The 17,500-nt window shown below is 49.1% G+C and overlaps 1 protein-coding gene across 1 annotated transcript in view; it reads right to left on the reverse strand.

Moving 5' to 3' along the window:
• Positions 1-17,500, reverse strand: part of exoc4 (exocyst complex component 4) — a 243,105-nt gene that overhangs the window by 123,559 nt on the left and 102,046 nt on the right. Inside the window, exon 10 of the mRNA XM_038996740.1 lies at positions 14,203-14,299. Within this exon, the coding sequence (XP_038852668.1) occupies positions 14,203-14,299 (97 nt within the window). The remainder of the gene's footprint in view (positions 1-14,202; positions 14,300-17,500) is intronic.

A 17,500-nucleotide genomic window follows, 5' to 3' on the forward strand; every position in this document is an offset into this window, starting at 1 on the left:
TGGTGGAGAGGTGCCTGGGTGGTGGAGAGGTGCCTGGGTGGTGGAGAGGTGCCTGGGTGGTGGAGAGGTGCCTGGGTGGTGGAGAGGTGCCTGGGTGGTGGAGAGGTGCCTGGGTGGTGGAGAGGTGCCTGGGTGGTGGAGAGGTGCCTGGGTCGTGGAGAGGTGCCTGGGTGGTGGAGAGGTGCCTGGGTGGTGGAGAGGTGCCTGGGTGGTGGAGAGGTGTCTGGGTGGTGGAGAGGTGTCTGGGTGGTGGAGAGGTGTCTGGGTGGTGGAGAGGTGTCTGGGTGGTGGAGAGGTGTCTGGGTGGTGGAGAGGTGTCTGGGCGGTGGAGAGGTGTCTGGGCGGTGGAGAGGTGTCTGGGTGGTGGAGAGGTGTCTGGGTGGTGGAGAGGTGTCTGGGTGGTGGAGAGGTGTCTGGGCGGTGGAGAGGTGTCTGGGCGGTGGAGAGGTGTCTGGGCGGTGGAGAGGTGTCTGGGCGGTGGAGAGGTGTCTGGGTGGTGGAGAGGTGTCTGGGTGGTGGAGAGGTGTCTGGGTGCATGATGGTGTGCGCTGCCTGTAACTTACTGGGTTAAAGACCAAAGCTGAATGTTAATACACTCTGTCTGTACACTATGACAAGGCTAGATTAAAACAGCATCATTGTGGAGCTGCAGAGCTCCACACAAGGCAGATGGAGGATTTCTACAGTATGGTAGCAACGTTGAGTGGACATACAGAGCAGGATTCAGAAACAAACTGATAGAGAAGAATTGAACTAAAACAAGGCAGGTAGCATAAGAGTCAGACTCCGGATTCACAGGACCTGGATGTGTCTCAAATGGCACCTTGTTCCCTATGTAGTGCACTAGATTTGACCAGGGTCCATAGGGTGCCATTTGGGATGCACACACTGTTTTGATACTTTAATCAATCAATCAACTGCAATTATAATGCCCTTTTTATATCAGCCGATGTAATAAAGTGCTTATACAGAAACCCAGCCAAAACTCCAAACAACAAGCAATGTAGATGTAGAAGCACGGTGGCTAGGAAAAACTCCCTAGAAAGGCAGGAATCTAGGAAGAAACCTAGAGAGGAACCAGGCTCTGGGGGGTGGCCAGTCCTCTTCTGGCTGTGCCGGGTGGAGATTATAACAGTACATGTCCAAGATGTTCAAACGTTCATAGATGACCAGCAGGGTCAAATAATAATCATCACAGTGGTTGTCGAGGGTGTAACAGGTCAGCACCTCTGGAGTAATTGTCAGTTGGCTTTTCACAGCCGAGCATTCAGAGTTAGAGACAGCAGGTGCGGTAAAGAGAGAGAGTCATAAACAGCAGGTCCGGGACAAGGTAGCACGACCGGTGAACAGGTCAGGGTTCCATAGCTGATTGTTCCCTCAATGTATCTCTCTTCATCTCTCCTCTTCTCTCTCTATTCATCTCTCTTATTCTCCTTGCTGAAGTAGCTGCTGTACCTCCTCACTCTGGTACTGTCTCCCTCCTAGTCTCTTCCTCCTCCCTCTGTTACTGTCTCTCTCCTAGTCTCTTCCTCCTCCTCCCTCTGTTACTGTCTCTCTCCTAGTCTCTTCCTCCTCTTCCCTCTGTTACTGTCTCTCTCCTAGTCTCTTCCTCCTCTTCCCTCTGTTACTGTCTCTCTCCTAGTCTCTTCCTCCTCTTCCCTCTGTTACTGTCTCTCTCCTAGTCTCTTCCTCCTCTTCCCTCTGTTACTGTCTCTCTCCTAGTCTCTTCCTCCTCCTCCCTCTGTTACGGTCTCTCTCCTAGTCTCTTCCTCCTCTTCCCTCTGTTACGGTCTCTCTCCTAGTCTCTTCCTCCTCTTCCCTCTGTTACTGTCTCTCTCCTAGTCTCTTCCTCCTCCTCCCTCTGTTACGGTCTCTCTCCTAGTCTCTTCCTCCTCTTCCCTCTGTTACGGTCTCTCTCCTAGTCTCTTCCTCCTCTTCCCTCTGTTATTGTCTCTCTCCTAGTCTCTTCCTCCTCCCTCTGTTATTGTCTCTCTCCTAGTCTCTTCCTCCTCCTCCCTCTGTTATTGTCTCTCTCCTAGTCTCTTCCTCCTCCTCCCTCTGTTACTGTCTCTCTCCCAGTCTTTTCCTCCTCCTCCCTCTGTTATTGTCTCTCTCCCAGTCTCTTCCTCCTCCCTCTGTTATTGTCTCTCTCCTAGTCTCTTCCTCTTCCCTCTGTTACTGTCGCTCTCCTAGTCTCTTCTTCCTCTTCCCTCTGTTACTGTCGCTCTCCTAGTCTCTTCTTCCTCTTCCCTCTGTTACTGTCGCTCTCCTAGTCTCTTCCTCCTCCCTCTGTTATTGTCTCTCTCCTAGTCTCTTCCTCTTCCCTCTGTTACTGTCGCTCTCCTAGTCTCTTCCTCTTCCCTCTGGTACTGTCTCTCTCCTAGTCTCTTCCTCCTCCCTCTGGTACTGTCTCTCTCCTAGTCTCTTCCTCCTCCTCCCTCCGTTACTGTCTCCCTCCAAGTCTCTTCCTCCTCTTCCCTCTGTTATTGTCTCTCTCCTAGTCTCTTCCTCCTCCCTCTGTTACTGTCTCTCTCCTAGTCTCTTCCTCCTCTTCCCTCTGTTATTGTCTCTCTCCTAGTCTCTTCCTCTTCCCTCTGTTACTGTCGCTCTCCTAGTCTCTTCCTCCTCTTCCCTCTGTTATTGTCTCTCTCCTAGCCTCTTCCTCCTCCTCCCTCTGTTATTGTCTCTCTCCTAGTCTCTTCCTCTTCCCTCTGTTACTGTCGCTCTCCTAGTCTCTTCCTCTTCCCTCTGTTACTGTCGCTCTCCTAGTCTCTTCCTCTTCCCTCTGTTACTGTCTCTCTCCTTGTCTCTTCCTCTTCCCGCTGGTACTGTCTCTCTCCTAGTCTCTTCCTCCTCTTCCCTCTGTTGTCTCTCTCCTAGTCTCTTCCTCTTCCCTCTGTTATTGTCTCTCTCCTAGTCTCTTCCTCCTCTTCCCTCTGTTATTGTCTCTCTCTTAGTCTCTTCCTCCTCTTCCCTCTGTTATTGTCTCTCTCCTAGTCTCTTCCTCCTCTTCCCTCTGTTATTGTTTCTCTCCTAGTCTCTTCCTCCTCCCTCTGGTACTGTCTCTCTCCTAGTCTCTTCCTCCTCCTCCCTCTGTTACTGTCTCTCTCCTAGTCTTTTCCTCCTCTTCCCTCTGTTACTGTCTCTCTCCTAGTCTTTTCCTCCTCTTCCCTGTGGTACTGTCTCTCTCCTAGTCGCTTCCTCCTCCCTCTGTTACTGTCTCTCTCCTAGTCTTTTCCTCCTCTTCCCTGTGGTACTGTCTCTCTCCTAGTCGCTTCCTCCTCCCTCTGTTACTGTCTCTCTCCTAGTCTTTTCCTCCTCCTCCCTCTGGTACTGTCTCTCTCCTAGTCTCTTCCTCTTCCCTCTGTTACTGTCTCTCTCCTAGTCTTTTCCTCCTCCCTCTGTTACTGTCTCTCTCCTAGTCTCTTCCTCCTCCCTCTGTTACTGTCTCTCTCCTAGTCTCTTCCTCCTCTTCCCTCTGTTATTGTCTCTCTCCTAGTCTCTTCCTCTTCCCTCTGTTACTGTCGCTCTCCTAGTCTCTTCCTCCTCTTCCCTCTGTTATTGTCTCTCTCCTAGCCTCTTCCTCCTCCTCCCTCTGTTATTGTCTCTCTCCTAGTCTCTTCCTCTTCCCTCTGTTACTGTCGCTCTCCTAGTCTCTTCCTCTTCCCTCTGTTACTGTCGCTCTCCTAGTCTCTTCCTCTTCCCTCTGTTACTGTCTCTCTCCTTGTCTCTTCCTCTTCCCGCTGGTACTGTCTCTCTCCTAGTCTCTTCCTCCTCTTCCCTCTGTTGTCTCTCTCCTAGTCTCTTCCTCTTCCCTCTGTTATTGTCTCTCTCCTAGTCTCTTCCTCCTCTTCCCTCTGTTATTGTCTCTCTCTTAGTCTCTTCCTCCTCTTCCCTCTGTTATTGTCTCTCTCCTAGTCTCTTCCTCCTCTTCCCTCTGTTATTGTTTCTCTCCTAGTCTCTTCCTCCTCCCTCTGGTACTGTCTCTCTCCTAGTCTCTTCCTCCTCCTCCCTCTGTTACTGTCTCTCTCCTAGTCTTTTCCTCCTCTTCCCTCTGTTACTGTCTCTCTCCTAGTCTTTTCCTCCTCTTCCCTGTGGTACTGTCTCTCTCCTAGTCGCTTCCTCCTCCCTCTGTTACTGTCTCTCTCCTAGTCTTTTCCTCCTCCTCCCTCTGGTACTGTCTCTCTCCTAGTCTCTTCCTCTTCCCTCTGTTACTGTCTCTCTCCTAGTCTTTTCCTCCTCCCTCTGTTACTGTCTCTCTCCTAGTCTCTTCCTCCTCCCTCTGTTACTGTCTCTCTCCTAGTCTTTTCCTCCTCCTCCCTCTGTTACTGTCTCTCTCCTAGTCTCTTCCTCTTCCCTCTGTTACTGTCTCTCTCCTAGTCTCTTCCTCCTCCCTCTGTTACTGTCTCTCTCCTAGTCTTTTCCTCCTCCTCCCTCTGGTACTGTCTCTCTCCTAGTCTCTTTATCCTCCCTCTTCCCTCTGTTTCATCTCTTCTACCTGTTGTTGTCGTTGTGGCAGCAGAGAGAGCTGTCTATCCCAGGGCTGAGGGTAAGTGACAGTGTAAGTGACTGAACAACTAACTGACTGACTGATTGACCAGTTACCCCTGACAGAGGACACAGTTCAATCTAGTAGGTCTTCTACCACTAGGCTTTCCCCTGACGCTCTCTCTCTTGTTCTCAAACATGGTTATATGAGATTTGAACCCTCCTGAGGACCTAGGGTCACAACCTGAGGACCTCATTCCAAACAGCCCAGCCATTCATTGGGAGGTTACATTTTGAGGTAGCTTGCCATGTCATATCTTAAGGACTAGGGCGTGAAGCTGATTGAAGTGTACAGTAACTGACCTTGTTATCATGACCCATCCAAAAATACCTACAGTACAGAGTACACAGCCAATTCCCCCCTGGCCACCGGTGTCACCCTCTTTCAGAGTCACGGTGAGATTTCTAAGATCACCAAAACATTTCTTAAGGAGAACTATTGTTGGAAGAAAAATATAGAAGTTCTGAACTTGTTTCTCTTTCAAACTTTTAGACTTTCATCTGGGAGTTTTTGGACCAAATATCAGGTTAGAGATCCAGAGAGTAGGAGTTCTGGTAACTGTCCAGGGTTGACCCAGTGTACCGGCTCAACACAGCATGGTACCTGTCCAGGGTCGACCCAGTGTACCGGCTCAACGCAGCATGGTAACTGTCCAGGGTCGACCCAGTGTACCGGCTCAACGCAGCATGGTACCTGTCCAGGGTCGACCCAGTGTACCGGCTCAACGCAGCATGGTACCTGTCCAGGGTCGACCCAGTGTACCGGCTCAACTGCTTTGTAATAAAGCAAGAAATTGATACCTTGTGTTTGGAAGCAAAAGGGGAGCGAGACAAGAGGGAACAAAAATGTAAATAGTGTCTGTTGTGTAACTCCGCCCGGCAACTACAAATCAATATGTATTGTGTAACTACGAACCTCCAATTTCATAGAGGTGCGTTAGGGACTAGATTGATGTAGCATAGAGGTGGGTTAGGGACTAGATTGATGCAGCATAGAGGTGGGTTAGGGACTAGATTGATGCAGCATAGAGGTGGGTTAGGGACTAGATTGATGCAGCATAGAGGTGGGTTAGGGACTAGATTGATGTAGCATAGAGGTGGGTTAGGGACTAGATTGATGTAGCATAGAGGTGGGTTAGGGACTGGATTGATGTAGCATAGAGGTGGGTTAGGGACTAGATTGATGCAGCATAGAGGTGGGTTAGGGACTGGATTGATGTAGCATAGAGGTGGGTTAGGGACTGGATTGATGTACTATAGAGGTGGGTTAGGGACTAGATTGATATGGCATAGAGGTGGGTTAGGGACTAGATTGATGTAGCATAGAGGTGGGTTAGGGACTAGATTGATGTAGCATAGAGGTGGGTTAGGGACTAGATTGATGTAGCATAGAGGTGGGTTAGGGACTAGATTGATGTAGCATAGAGGTGGGTTAGGGACTAGACTGATGTAGCATAGAGGTGGGTTAGGGACTAGACTGATGCAGCATAGAGGTGGGTTAGGGACTAGATTGATGCAGCGTAGAGGTGGGTTGGGGACTGATGCAGCATAGAGGTGGGTTAGGGACTGATGCAGCATAGAGGTGGGTTGGGGACTAGATTGATGCAGCGTAGAGGTGGGTTGGGGACTGATGCAGCATAGAGGTGGGTTAGGGACTGATGCAGCATAGAGGTGGTTAGGGACTGGATTGATGCAGCATAGAGATGGGTTAGCGATTAGATTGAGACTGATGCAGCATAGAGATGTGTTAGGGACTGATGCAGCACAGAGGTGGGTTAGGGACTGATGCAGCACAGAGGTGGGTTAGGGACTGATGCAGCATAGAGGTGGGTTAGGGACTGATGCAGCATAGAGGTGGTTGGGGACTGATGCAGCATAGAGGTGGGTTAGGGACTGATGCAGCATAGAGGTGGGTTGGGGACTGATGCAGCATAGAGGTGGTTGGGGACTGATGCAGTATATAGGTGGGTTGGGGACTGATGCAGTATATAGGTGGGTTGGGGACTGATGCAGTATATAGGTGGGTTGGGGACTGATGCAGTATATAGGTGGGTTGGGGACTGATGCAGCATAGAGGTGGTTAGGGACTGATGCAGTATAGAGGTGGGTTAGGGACTGATGCAGCATAGAGGTGGGTTGGGGACTGATGCAGCATAGAGGTGGGTTAGGGACTGATGCAGCATAGAGGTGGGTTAGGGACTGATGCAGCATAGAGGTGGGTTAGGGCCTGATGCAGCATAGAGGTGGGTTAGGGCCTGATGCAGCAGAGGTGGGTTAGGGACTGAGATGGATGCAGCATAGAGGTGGGTTAGGGACTGAGACTGATGCAGTATAGAGGTGGGTTAGGGACTGATGCAGTATAGAGGTGGGTTAGGGACTGATGCAGTATAGAGGTGGTTAGGGACTGATGCAGTATAGAGGTGGTTAGGGACTGATGCAGTATAGAGGTGGTTAGGGACTGATGCAGCATAGAGGTGGGTTAGGGACTGATGCAGCATAGAGGTGGTTAGGGACTGATGCAGTATAGAGATGGGTTAGGGACTGATGCAGCATAGAGGTGGGTTGGGGACTGATGCAGCATAGAGGTGGGTTAGGGACTGATGCAGTATATAGGTGGGTTGGGGACTGATGCAGTATATAGGTGGGTTGGGGATTGATGCAGCATAGAGGTGGTTAGGGACTGATGCAGCATAGAGGTGGGTTGGGGACTGATGCAGTATATAGGTGGGTTGGGGACTGATGCAGCATAGATGTGGTTAGGGACTGATGCAGCATAGATGTGGTTAGGGACTGATGCAGTATAGAGGTGGATTAGGGCCTGATGCAGCATAGAGGTGGGTTGGGGACTGATGCAGCATAGAGGTGGTTGGGGACTGATGCAGCATAGAGATGGGTTGGGGACTGATGCAGCATAGAGGTGGTTGGGGACTGATGCAGCATAGAGGTGGGTTGGGGACTGATGCAGCATAGAGGTGGGTTGGGGACTGATGCAGCATAGAGGTGGTTGGGGACTGATGCAGCATAGATGTGGTTAGGGACTAGATTGATGCAGCACAGAGGTGGGTTGGGGACTGATGCAGCATAGAGGTGGGTTGGGGACTGATGCAGCATAGAGGTGGGTTGGGGACTGATGCAGCATAGAGGTGGGTTGGGGACTGATGCAGCATAGAGGTGGGTTGGGGACTGATGCAGCATAGAGGTGGGTTGGGGACTGATGCAGCATAGAGGTGGGTTGGGGACTGATGCAGCATAGAGGTGGGTTGGGGACTGATGCAGCATAGAGGTGGTTGGGGACTGATGCAGCATAGAGGTGGTTAGGGACTGATGCAGCATAGAGGTGGGTTGGGGACTGATGCAGCATAGAGGTGGGTTAGGGACTGATGTAGCATAGAGGTGGTTGGGGACTGATGCAGCATAGAGGTGGGTTAGGGACTGGATTGATGCAGCATAGAGGTGGGTTAGGGACTAGATAGAGACTGATGCACCATAGAGGTGGGTTAGGGACTGACTGATGTAGCACAGAGGTGGGTTAGGGACTGGTCTGATACTGATACAGATAGGGGACGTGGGTAGAAGATGAGAGAGGGGAAAGACTGACTGTTGGTGGGCCAAAAGAGACAGCCACAGTTTGGATGCCTCAGTGATAATTCCTCTACACTGCTCTGTCATCTTCACATTTACACAGCAGCCCTACAACCAACCCTTATCCACTGAAGACGGGCAGCTGCTCAAACACAGGACACACAGACAGACACACCAGTGCCAGGGCTCATCATCCGCGGGCAGAGAGGATGGTGGAGAGGGAGAGATTAGGGAGCGGGCGCCGAGTCGTCCCTTTTCAAAATGCCAATGCCGGTCAGGGCACAGGGTTTAAATACCACTTAAATGTCAGCAGGAAACCCCCACAAGTCAAACTAAATTACCTCCTACCTGCACCAACTCCCCTTCTGCACCCGCTGCACTCGGTGTGTGTGTGTGTGTGTGTGTGTGTGTGTGTGTGTGTGTGTGTGTGTGTGTGTGTGTGTGTGTGTGTGTGTGTGTGTGTGTGTGTCTGGAAGAATTGCCTGCATGTTGGCACAGAACAAACAAAACAACACACACTATGACTGCTGCTGCAGTCTAGCTCCTCTTTCAGCCTGATCGATGTTCTGTAGCTCACACACAGCCGTTTACTATGGAGCTCCAAACACCCCCCATTAAATGAAAACACACAGCCCTTTATAAAACTTCCCCATCGATCCTTCCGCTGACAATTGATACTTAGAAAAACACTTTCTCTCCCCCCTGCACCAATACACAGTAGATAGGAACAGGAGTCAGTATATTTAGCTAGTGTATACCAGTGATATACAAGTTGTTTGTATAGAAAAGCAGAGAGCTATACAGTGTATTGATCCATATAGCCTTAAGGGCTAGACCACCCTATAACAGTATCCATATACATATCACAGTCACAGAGGCCTGGACATATACTATAGCACAATCAATTCACACAACCAATTCTCCAGTCACTCTTTTACAATGCCCAGCCCTGCTATCAACCACAAATTACACCTACGCTACAGTATTGATCAACACACACACTTTTTGGACCCGTTCTGAAATGGACCTGGGGCTTTCCCACCCGGACCCGATTTGCATAAAACATTTTTTTTTTAAGTAGACACCTGTTCCAAATGGACCCGATGACAACTAGACCCATTCCGTATAAATCTGGTCAGATCTAGAGTCGGTCCAATCTGAGTGAGGGAAGCAGCAGAAAATAAAATGTTTTAAGCTACTTTATTAACCGGAGCTGATAACGTGCAAGAGGAGGGAGAGAGGTGCCGCTCTAGAAGGCGGGGGAGGAGCCGTACTGTGAGTGACACGGGGAGGAGGGAACCAACCAAGCCGACTCGTGTTATAGTGGACAAATAGCTGCCATAGCTAGGTTATTTATCATCAAATATGATTACATAGTACCTGTCTTGACTACATCAAAACGGGAAAAGCTAGTTAAGCTAGCTAACGTTAGCTAGCTAGGCTAACTGAAGCTGCAGTGAATGAGCATTCTAATCCTACCGTTACAAATAACACCACCACCCTGCTGAATATTAAGTAGCAGCCTACCTGTTGGCTCTTGGATGTGGTTCCCCTTTAATTCCCTTTAATCATTCCCCTTTAACTTTTAATTATGTCATTTTAATTCCAGCCTCCTGATTGGCCAACAACAACAAGCGCCACGCTCCACTCTCGTGAAAAGCAAGAGCAGCAGCATAAATGATAAAATGTCTCTCCTGCAGCAGTTGCTTTCGGATCTGTACGGGTCCTTCTGGACACAAGTCAGTTTAAATGACAATCATATCAGAGACGTGACATTATTTAGGATTCTGGATCCGGACCCGCTCGAGTCCTGTATCGGGTCTCGGGTATACAGTCGTGGCCAAAAGTTTTGAGAATGACACAAATATACATTTTCACAAAGTCTGCTGCCTCAGTGTCTTTAGATATTTTTGTCAGATGTTACTATAGAATACTGAAGTATAATTACAAGCATTTCATAAGTGTCAAATATCAATGTTTTGTTCCCCGAGCCACTTAGTTTTGCCTTATGGCAAGGTGCTCCATCATGCTGGAAAAGGCATTGTTCGTCACCAAACTGTTCCTGGATGGTTGGGAGAAGTTGCTCTCGGAGGATGTGTTGGTACCATTCTTTATTCATGGCTGTGTTCTTAGGCAAAATTGTGAGTGAGCACACTCCCTTGGCTGAGAAGCAACCCCACACATGAATGGTTTCAGGATGCTTTAATGTTGGCATGACACAGGACTGATGGTAGCGCTCACCTTGTCTTCTCCGGACAAGCTTTCTTCTGGATGCCCCAAACAATCGGAAATGGGATTCATCAGAGGAAATGACTTTACCCCGGTCCTCAGCAGTCCAATCCCTGTACCTTTTGCAGAATATCAGTCTGTCCCTGATGTTTTTCCTGGAGAGAAGTGGCTTCTTTGCTGCCCTTCTTAACCCCAGGCCATCCTCCAAAAGGCTTCGCCTCACTGTGCGTGCAGATGCACTCACACCTGCCTGCTGCCATTCCTGAGCAAGCTCTGTACTGGTGGTGCCCCGATCCCGCAGCTGAATCAACTTTAGGAGATGGTCCTGGCGCATGCTGGACTTTCTTGGCGGCCCTGAAGCCTTCTTCACAACAATTGAACCGCTCTCCTTGAAGTTCTTGATGATCCGATAAATGGTTGATTTAGGTGCAACCTTACTGGCAGCAATATCCTTGCCTGTGAAGCCCTTTTTGTGCAAAGCAATGATGACGGCACGTCAACCATGGTTGACAGAGGAAGAACAATGATTCCAAGCACCACCCTCCTTTTGAAGCTTCCAGTCTGTTATTCGAACTCAATCAGCATGACAGAGTGATCTCCAGCCTTGTCCTCGTCAACACTCACACCTGTGTTAACGAGAGAATCACTGACATGATGTCAGCTGGTCCTTTTGTGGCAGGGCTGAAATGCAGTGGAAATGTTTTTGGGGGATTCAGTTCATTTGCATGGCAAAGAGGGACTTTGCAATTCATTGCAATTCATCTGATCACTCTTTATAACATTCATATATAGCATTCATATATAACATTTATAACATGGAGTATATTCAAATTGCCATCATACAAACTGAGGCAGCAGACTTTCTGAAAATTTATATTTGTGTCATTCTCAAAACTTTTGGCCACAACTGTACAGTTGAAGTCGGAAGTTTACATACACCTTAGCCAAATACATTTAAACTCAGTTTTTCACAATTCCTGACATTTAATCCTAGTAAAAATTCCTTGTCTTAGGTCAGTTAGGATCACCACTTTATTTTAAGAATGTGAAATGTCAGAATAATAGTAGAGAGAATGATTTATTTCAGCTTTTATTTCTTTCATCACATTCCCAGTGGGTCAGAAGTTTACATACACTCAATTAGCATTTGGTAGCATTACCAATTACGTGTATCATGCACAAAGTAGAGGTCTTAACCGACTTGCCAAAACTATAGTTTGTAAACAAGAAATTTGTTGAGTGGTTGAAAAACGAGTTTTAATGACTCCAACCCAAGTGTATGTAAACTTCCGACTTCAACTGTAAGTGGTTCCGTGAAGACCTGTTTTTCCACACACACACTATTACCCCCCCATCCCCCTCACCCCCCCCCCCCCCCCCATCCCCCTCACTACTCCCCCCATCCCCCTCACCACTACACTCCATTTATTTCCTATGCAGTGTTACTCACTTACCTGTTATGGGAGTTGCTATTAAAAACAGCCATAAGCTGTATCAGTGGGTATTAAAGTGGCTTCTATCAAAGGTGCCAGGGCTGGGTCTCTACACAGACATTAGAAAGCCATCTGCCAGTGAGTAGTGACACAGCTCTGTTGGCACTGCCAGCTCAGAGGGGCACACACACACACGTGCACTCACGCACAGGGCGAGAGAGAGGGAGAGAGAGAGAGAGAGAGAGCGAGAGAGAGAGAGAGAGCGAGAGAGAGCAAGAGAGAGCAAGAGAGAGAGAGAGAGAGAGAGAGAGAGAGAGAGAGAGAGAGAGAAAGAGAGAGAGAGAGAGATGATTTAGTGGGATTGATTTGATCCATTACTGACAACAAGGGAACGGCAGCAGCCACTCACTGTTAAGTATCTCTACCCAGACCTTCCACAGCCCCTACCCAGCCCCTACCCAGCCCTTCCACAGCCCCTACCCAGCCCTTCCACAGCCCCTACCCAGGCCTTCCACAGCCCCTACCCAGGCCTTCCACAGCCCCTACCCAGACCTTCCACAGCCCCTACCCAGGCCTTCCACAGCCCCTACCCAGACCTTCCACAGCCCCTACCCAGCCCTTCCACAGCCCCTACCCAGACCTTCCACAGCCCCTACCCAGCCCTTCCACAGCCCCTACCCAGACCTTCCACAGCCCCTACCCAGACCTTCCACAGCCCCTACCCAGACTTTCCACAGCCCCTACCCAGACCTTCCACAGCCCCTACCCAGACCTTCCACAGCCCCTACCCAGACCTTCCACAGACCATACCCAGACCTTCCACAGCCCCTACCCAGACCTTCCACAACCCCTACCCAGACCTTCCACAGACCATACCCAGACCTTCCACAGCCCCTACCCAGACCTTCCACAGACCATACCCAGACCTTCCACAGCCCCTACCCAGACCTTCCACAGCCCCTACCCAGACCTTCCACAGCCCATACCCAGACCTTCCACAGCCCCTATCCAGACCTTCCACAACCCCTTCCCAGACCTTCCACAGACCATACCCAGACCTTCCACAGCCCCTACCCAGACCTTCCACAGCCCCTACCCAGACCTTCCACAGCCCCTACCCAGACCTTCCACAGCCCCTACCCAGAACTTCCACAGACCATACTACAGACCTTCCACAGCCCCTACTCAGACCTTCCACAGCCCCTACCCAGACCTTCCACAGCCCCTACCCAGGCCTTCCACAGACCATACTACAGACCTTCCACAGCCCCTACCCAGACCTTCCACAGCCCCTACCCAGACCTTCCACAGACCATACCACAGACCTTCCACAGCCCCTACCCAGACCTTCCACAGCCCCTACCCAGACCTTCCACAGACCATACCACAGACCCTACCCGGGGCGTCTGTCTCAATGAGATAGGGTGTAGTTCACTTCTGTACGAGGAAAGGACATTTGCGTTCAACAATGGGGCACACACACACACACACACACACACAGTAGCCCTACAGTACAGTACAGTACAGCACCAACTGGCTCCAAGTCTAAGTAAGGGGAAATATTACAGTTTAATGGAAGCCCTGGTGATTCATCACTGCAAGGAAGGTCAATCTAATTAGGCTGTTTGAAAATTGGATTTCCACAAGTCTTTGGGGACACTGTGTTATATACTGTACAGTACACTGTCACTGTAGGCAATACTAATCACTGCGGTAGATTACATTACATTCTGGAATATTGCTAAGCATAAATATTAAAAACCACAAATATCAGAAAAGAAGCACAGCGAAAATGTAGGCCTATCATTTGGATTATGACCATTTAAAAAAAAACGTAAATATCAGATAGGAAGCACACTCAAAATGTAGGCTATCATCTCCCTTATTGTGGGGGTTTGGGGGAGATGGACTATCCATCTATGAAAGCGGTAGAGTATAATCAATGGGAGGATTACTAAAAGGATGTAATGGATATAATCTAATTGGTAGCCATTCTACTGGTTTAGAGTCATGCTCCAGTCTGAGTGCTGCCCATGGTTTGGATCATGGATGTCCCCTCACATTGACTATACATAGTGGACCAGACCAATGATCTTATAAGACATTGAAAGGGAAAATGTAATGTGGATTGGACTAAACTAAAGGCTTTTAGGGAAAATTACGTCAAAAGGAATCAACATGAACAGCGTAGGGAAGTAGTTGCTGTCTGAGGGAAGATCTGTCTTGTTCTCTGTGACTGGTATGATGGAAGGCCATTGTCTCCCCTCTAGTGCCCTTCAGTGCATATTGACCATGGCCACATATTATTAAATCAGTGTGTGTGTGTGTGTGTGTGTGTGTGTGTGTGTGTGTGTGTGTGTGTGTGTGTGTGTGTGTGTGTGTGTGTGTGTGTGTGGTTAGTAAGTCCTACCTGAGGAGAGGCTGGAAGATCACTGTGATGTTCCTGGCTCCAGGTTTACACACAAACTTCATCTCTCCTCCTTCGATCAGGTTATCATCTGCACCACCTGGAATGAGAGGAGGGAAACAGAGAAAGACTGAGACAAAGAGACAGACAGAAGGAGTAACACAGTCCTTTAACGTGGTGAGTAAACAGAGTCCTCCATCAAGGTCAACACAGACGCAATCAATCGTCAGATTCACCCAAAGCATCCCCATTGAGAGTATATTAGACCTAGTTAAAATCTATTCAAAATGGCCGCCACATGTTGCTAAAATACAATGTTTCTACAGGTCCCCGTGTTGGGTTATCAGGCAAAGAATAAAGCCATCATCTTCCATTATTAAGACATCATCCTATCAGCAGTCAGCACAGCCAGACTCAGACACTCACTGGACCCTTCCAACGACTCCCACATCCATGCCCCCGCGCTAGTGGGGGCATGGGTGAACCCCTCGGTGAACCCCTCGGCTAACAGGGTTAATCAGAAAATCATTGGTGTGTAACTCACTCCGACCTGGGGGTGGCGTGAGAGGGTTGGCGAGAGAGGGTGGGCGAGAGAGGTTGGGTGAGAGGGGGGGAGTGGGTGAGAGGGGGGGGGGGGGCGAGAGAGGTTGGGTGAGAGGGGGAGGACGAGAGAGGGTGGGTGAGAGGGGGGGCGAGAGAGGGTGGGCGAGAGAGGGTGGGCGAGAGAGGGTGGGTGGGTGAGATGGGGGGGCGAGAGAGGGTGGGTGAGATGGGGGGTGAGAGAGGTTGGGCGAGGGGGGGTTAAAGGCGGCCGATCAAGCATCAACTACACCACAGATCCTCATTACGTCCAGTCAACCTGAAGTAGTCAATATAATTGACATAGAAGGAATTGCGGACCATTGTCGATAAAAAAACAAAGTCGTCAAACGGTGTCCCATGCAGGCCCCGGTGGATCGATGAATATAAATAACGGAGAGGTGAGGATCGACAGTGGCGTTGCTCCCCCTCCCCCACAGTGCACAGGGACACTGTTATTCATTAAAATTTCACACATCGCTTTTTAACCACTGGAGAGGGTTGTCAGTTGTCTTTCAGCTTTGGCTTGACAGTATTTTATCTGTCCCTCGCAGCGCAGTGGCTTGGAGTCTAGAGGACACTGGTTAATAGTGGATTCTCGTGGCTAGCATTCTGAACAGTTTCCCCCATTGCTTCTAACTGGGATGTGCTTTAACATAAACACTGTACTTGGTGTGGTGCTGCACATTCCAGAGATACATTGGGCTGATATAATCATGGATATGGGGTCTGGGAGTTTGTTGGCGTGTGTGTGTGCGTTTTGCGTGCGTGCTTGTGTGGTGTGTGTATCTGTGTCTTACAATGGAGGGTGATATCAGTTTCAATTGGTATTTCAATCTAAACTAGACCTCTGAGTCTATATTACAACAGACAGACAACGCCCACTGATGGTGTTGAAGCCAGTCTCCAGTCAGTTTTACCTGCATTGATGGTGTTGAAGCCAGTCTCCAGTCAGCTTTACCTGCATTGATGGTGTTGAAGCCAGTCTCCAGTCAGTTTTACCTGCATTGATGGTGTTGAAGCCAGTCTCCAGTCAGCTTTACCTGTATTGATGGTGTTGAAGCCAGTCTCCAGTCAGCTTTACCTGTATTGATGGTGTTGAAGCCAGTCTCCAGTCAGCTTTACCTGCATTGATGGTGTTGAAGCCAGTCTCCAGTCAGTTTTACCTGCATTGATGGTGTTGAAGCCAGTCTCCAGTCAGCTTTACCTGCATTGATGGTGTTGAAGCCAGTCTCCAGTCAGCTTTACCTGCATTGATGGTGTTGAAGCCAGTCTCCAGTCAGCTTTACCTGCATTGATGGTGTTGAAGCCAGTCTCCAGTCAGCTTTACCTGCATTGATGGTGTTGAAGCCAGTCTCCAGTCAGCTTTACCTGCATTGATGGTGTTGAAGCCAGTCTCCAGTCAGCTTTACCTGCATTGATGGTGTTGAAGCCAGTCTCCAGTCAGCTTTACCTGTATTGATGGTGTTGAAGCCAGTCTCCAGTCAGCTTTACCTGCATTGATGGTGTTGAAGCCAGTCTCCAGTCAGCTTTACCTGCATTGATGGTGTTGAAGCCAGTCTCCAGTCAGCTTTACCTGCATTGATGGTGTTGAAGCCAGTCTCCAGTCAGCTTTACCTGTATTGATGGTGATGAAGCCAGTCTCCAGTCAGCTTTACCTGTATTGATGGTGTTGAAGCCAGTCTCCAGTCAGCTTTACCTGCATTGATGGTGTTGAAGCCAGTCTCCAGTCAGCTTTACCTGCATTGATGGTGTTGAAGCCAGTCTCCAGTCAGCTTTACCTGCATTGATGGTGTTGAAGCCAGTCTCCAGTCAGCTTTACCTGCATTGATGGTGTTGAAGCCAGTCTCCAGTCAGCTTTACCTGCATTGATGGTGTTGAAGCCAGTCTCCAGTCAGCTTTACCTGTATTGATGGTGATGAAGCCAGTCTCCAGTCAGCTTTACCTGTATTGATGGTGATTGAAGCCAGTCTCCAGTCAGCTTTACCTGTATTGATGGTGTTGAAGCCAGTCTCCAGTCAGCTTTACCTGTATAACCCTGCATTCAAATGTACATCATAACATTGTTCCCTCAGCCTCCTGACTCTCTGATAGTTGTAATGAAACCCGCTCCATTGTAAAGAACGGAGACAACTCCTCTCTCATCCCCATCCATCCATCCCCTTTTCTCATTACAAAGAAGAGATGCTTTCATTCCATTCAAAAGCTTTTAGACTACATTTTCTCTGCTGTTTCCATGAAAATTAATTTGTGTGGGAACGGCTTCTTGTTGCTAAGTGGAAAGAGTGCCCAGGTTCTAATTCTCTCTCTCCCTCCATCCATACTTTTCTGCCGATTCAATTAAGACTCAAATACGCCCCCAAGACAAAGCTGCTGCCACACACTCACACCAGGCACAGCAAGAGTGAGAGAGTGAGAGAGAGTGAGAGAGTGAGAGAGAAAGTCAACTTCTGTTCTGTAATCATGAACTTTCTAACAAACAGACATGTAACGCAAACTTACACACACATGATAACTCCTCCGAGTACCACAGTCATAGAGGATCTAGTATTGTTTGCCAACACTGAATTCACTCCAAGTATGGTTTCCATCAGAATGCCCGCCTAAATATGCAACAACGTGTGTACTTTCCGATTATGGTGACAAATGTAATTTCCTGCTCTAAACATCTGCATCAGTGTCAGACAAAAGAGGCATGGAGCGACCCCAATGGTCCTTAGAG

The sequence above is a fragment of the Salvelinus namaycush genome, chromosome 6, assembly GCF_016432855.1.
Source record: "Salvelinus namaycush isolate Seneca chromosome 6, SaNama_1.0, whole genome shotgun sequence".
In the NCBI taxonomy this organism is placed as follows: Eukaryota; Metazoa; Chordata; class Actinopteri; order Salmoniformes; family Salmonidae; genus Salvelinus; species Salvelinus namaycush.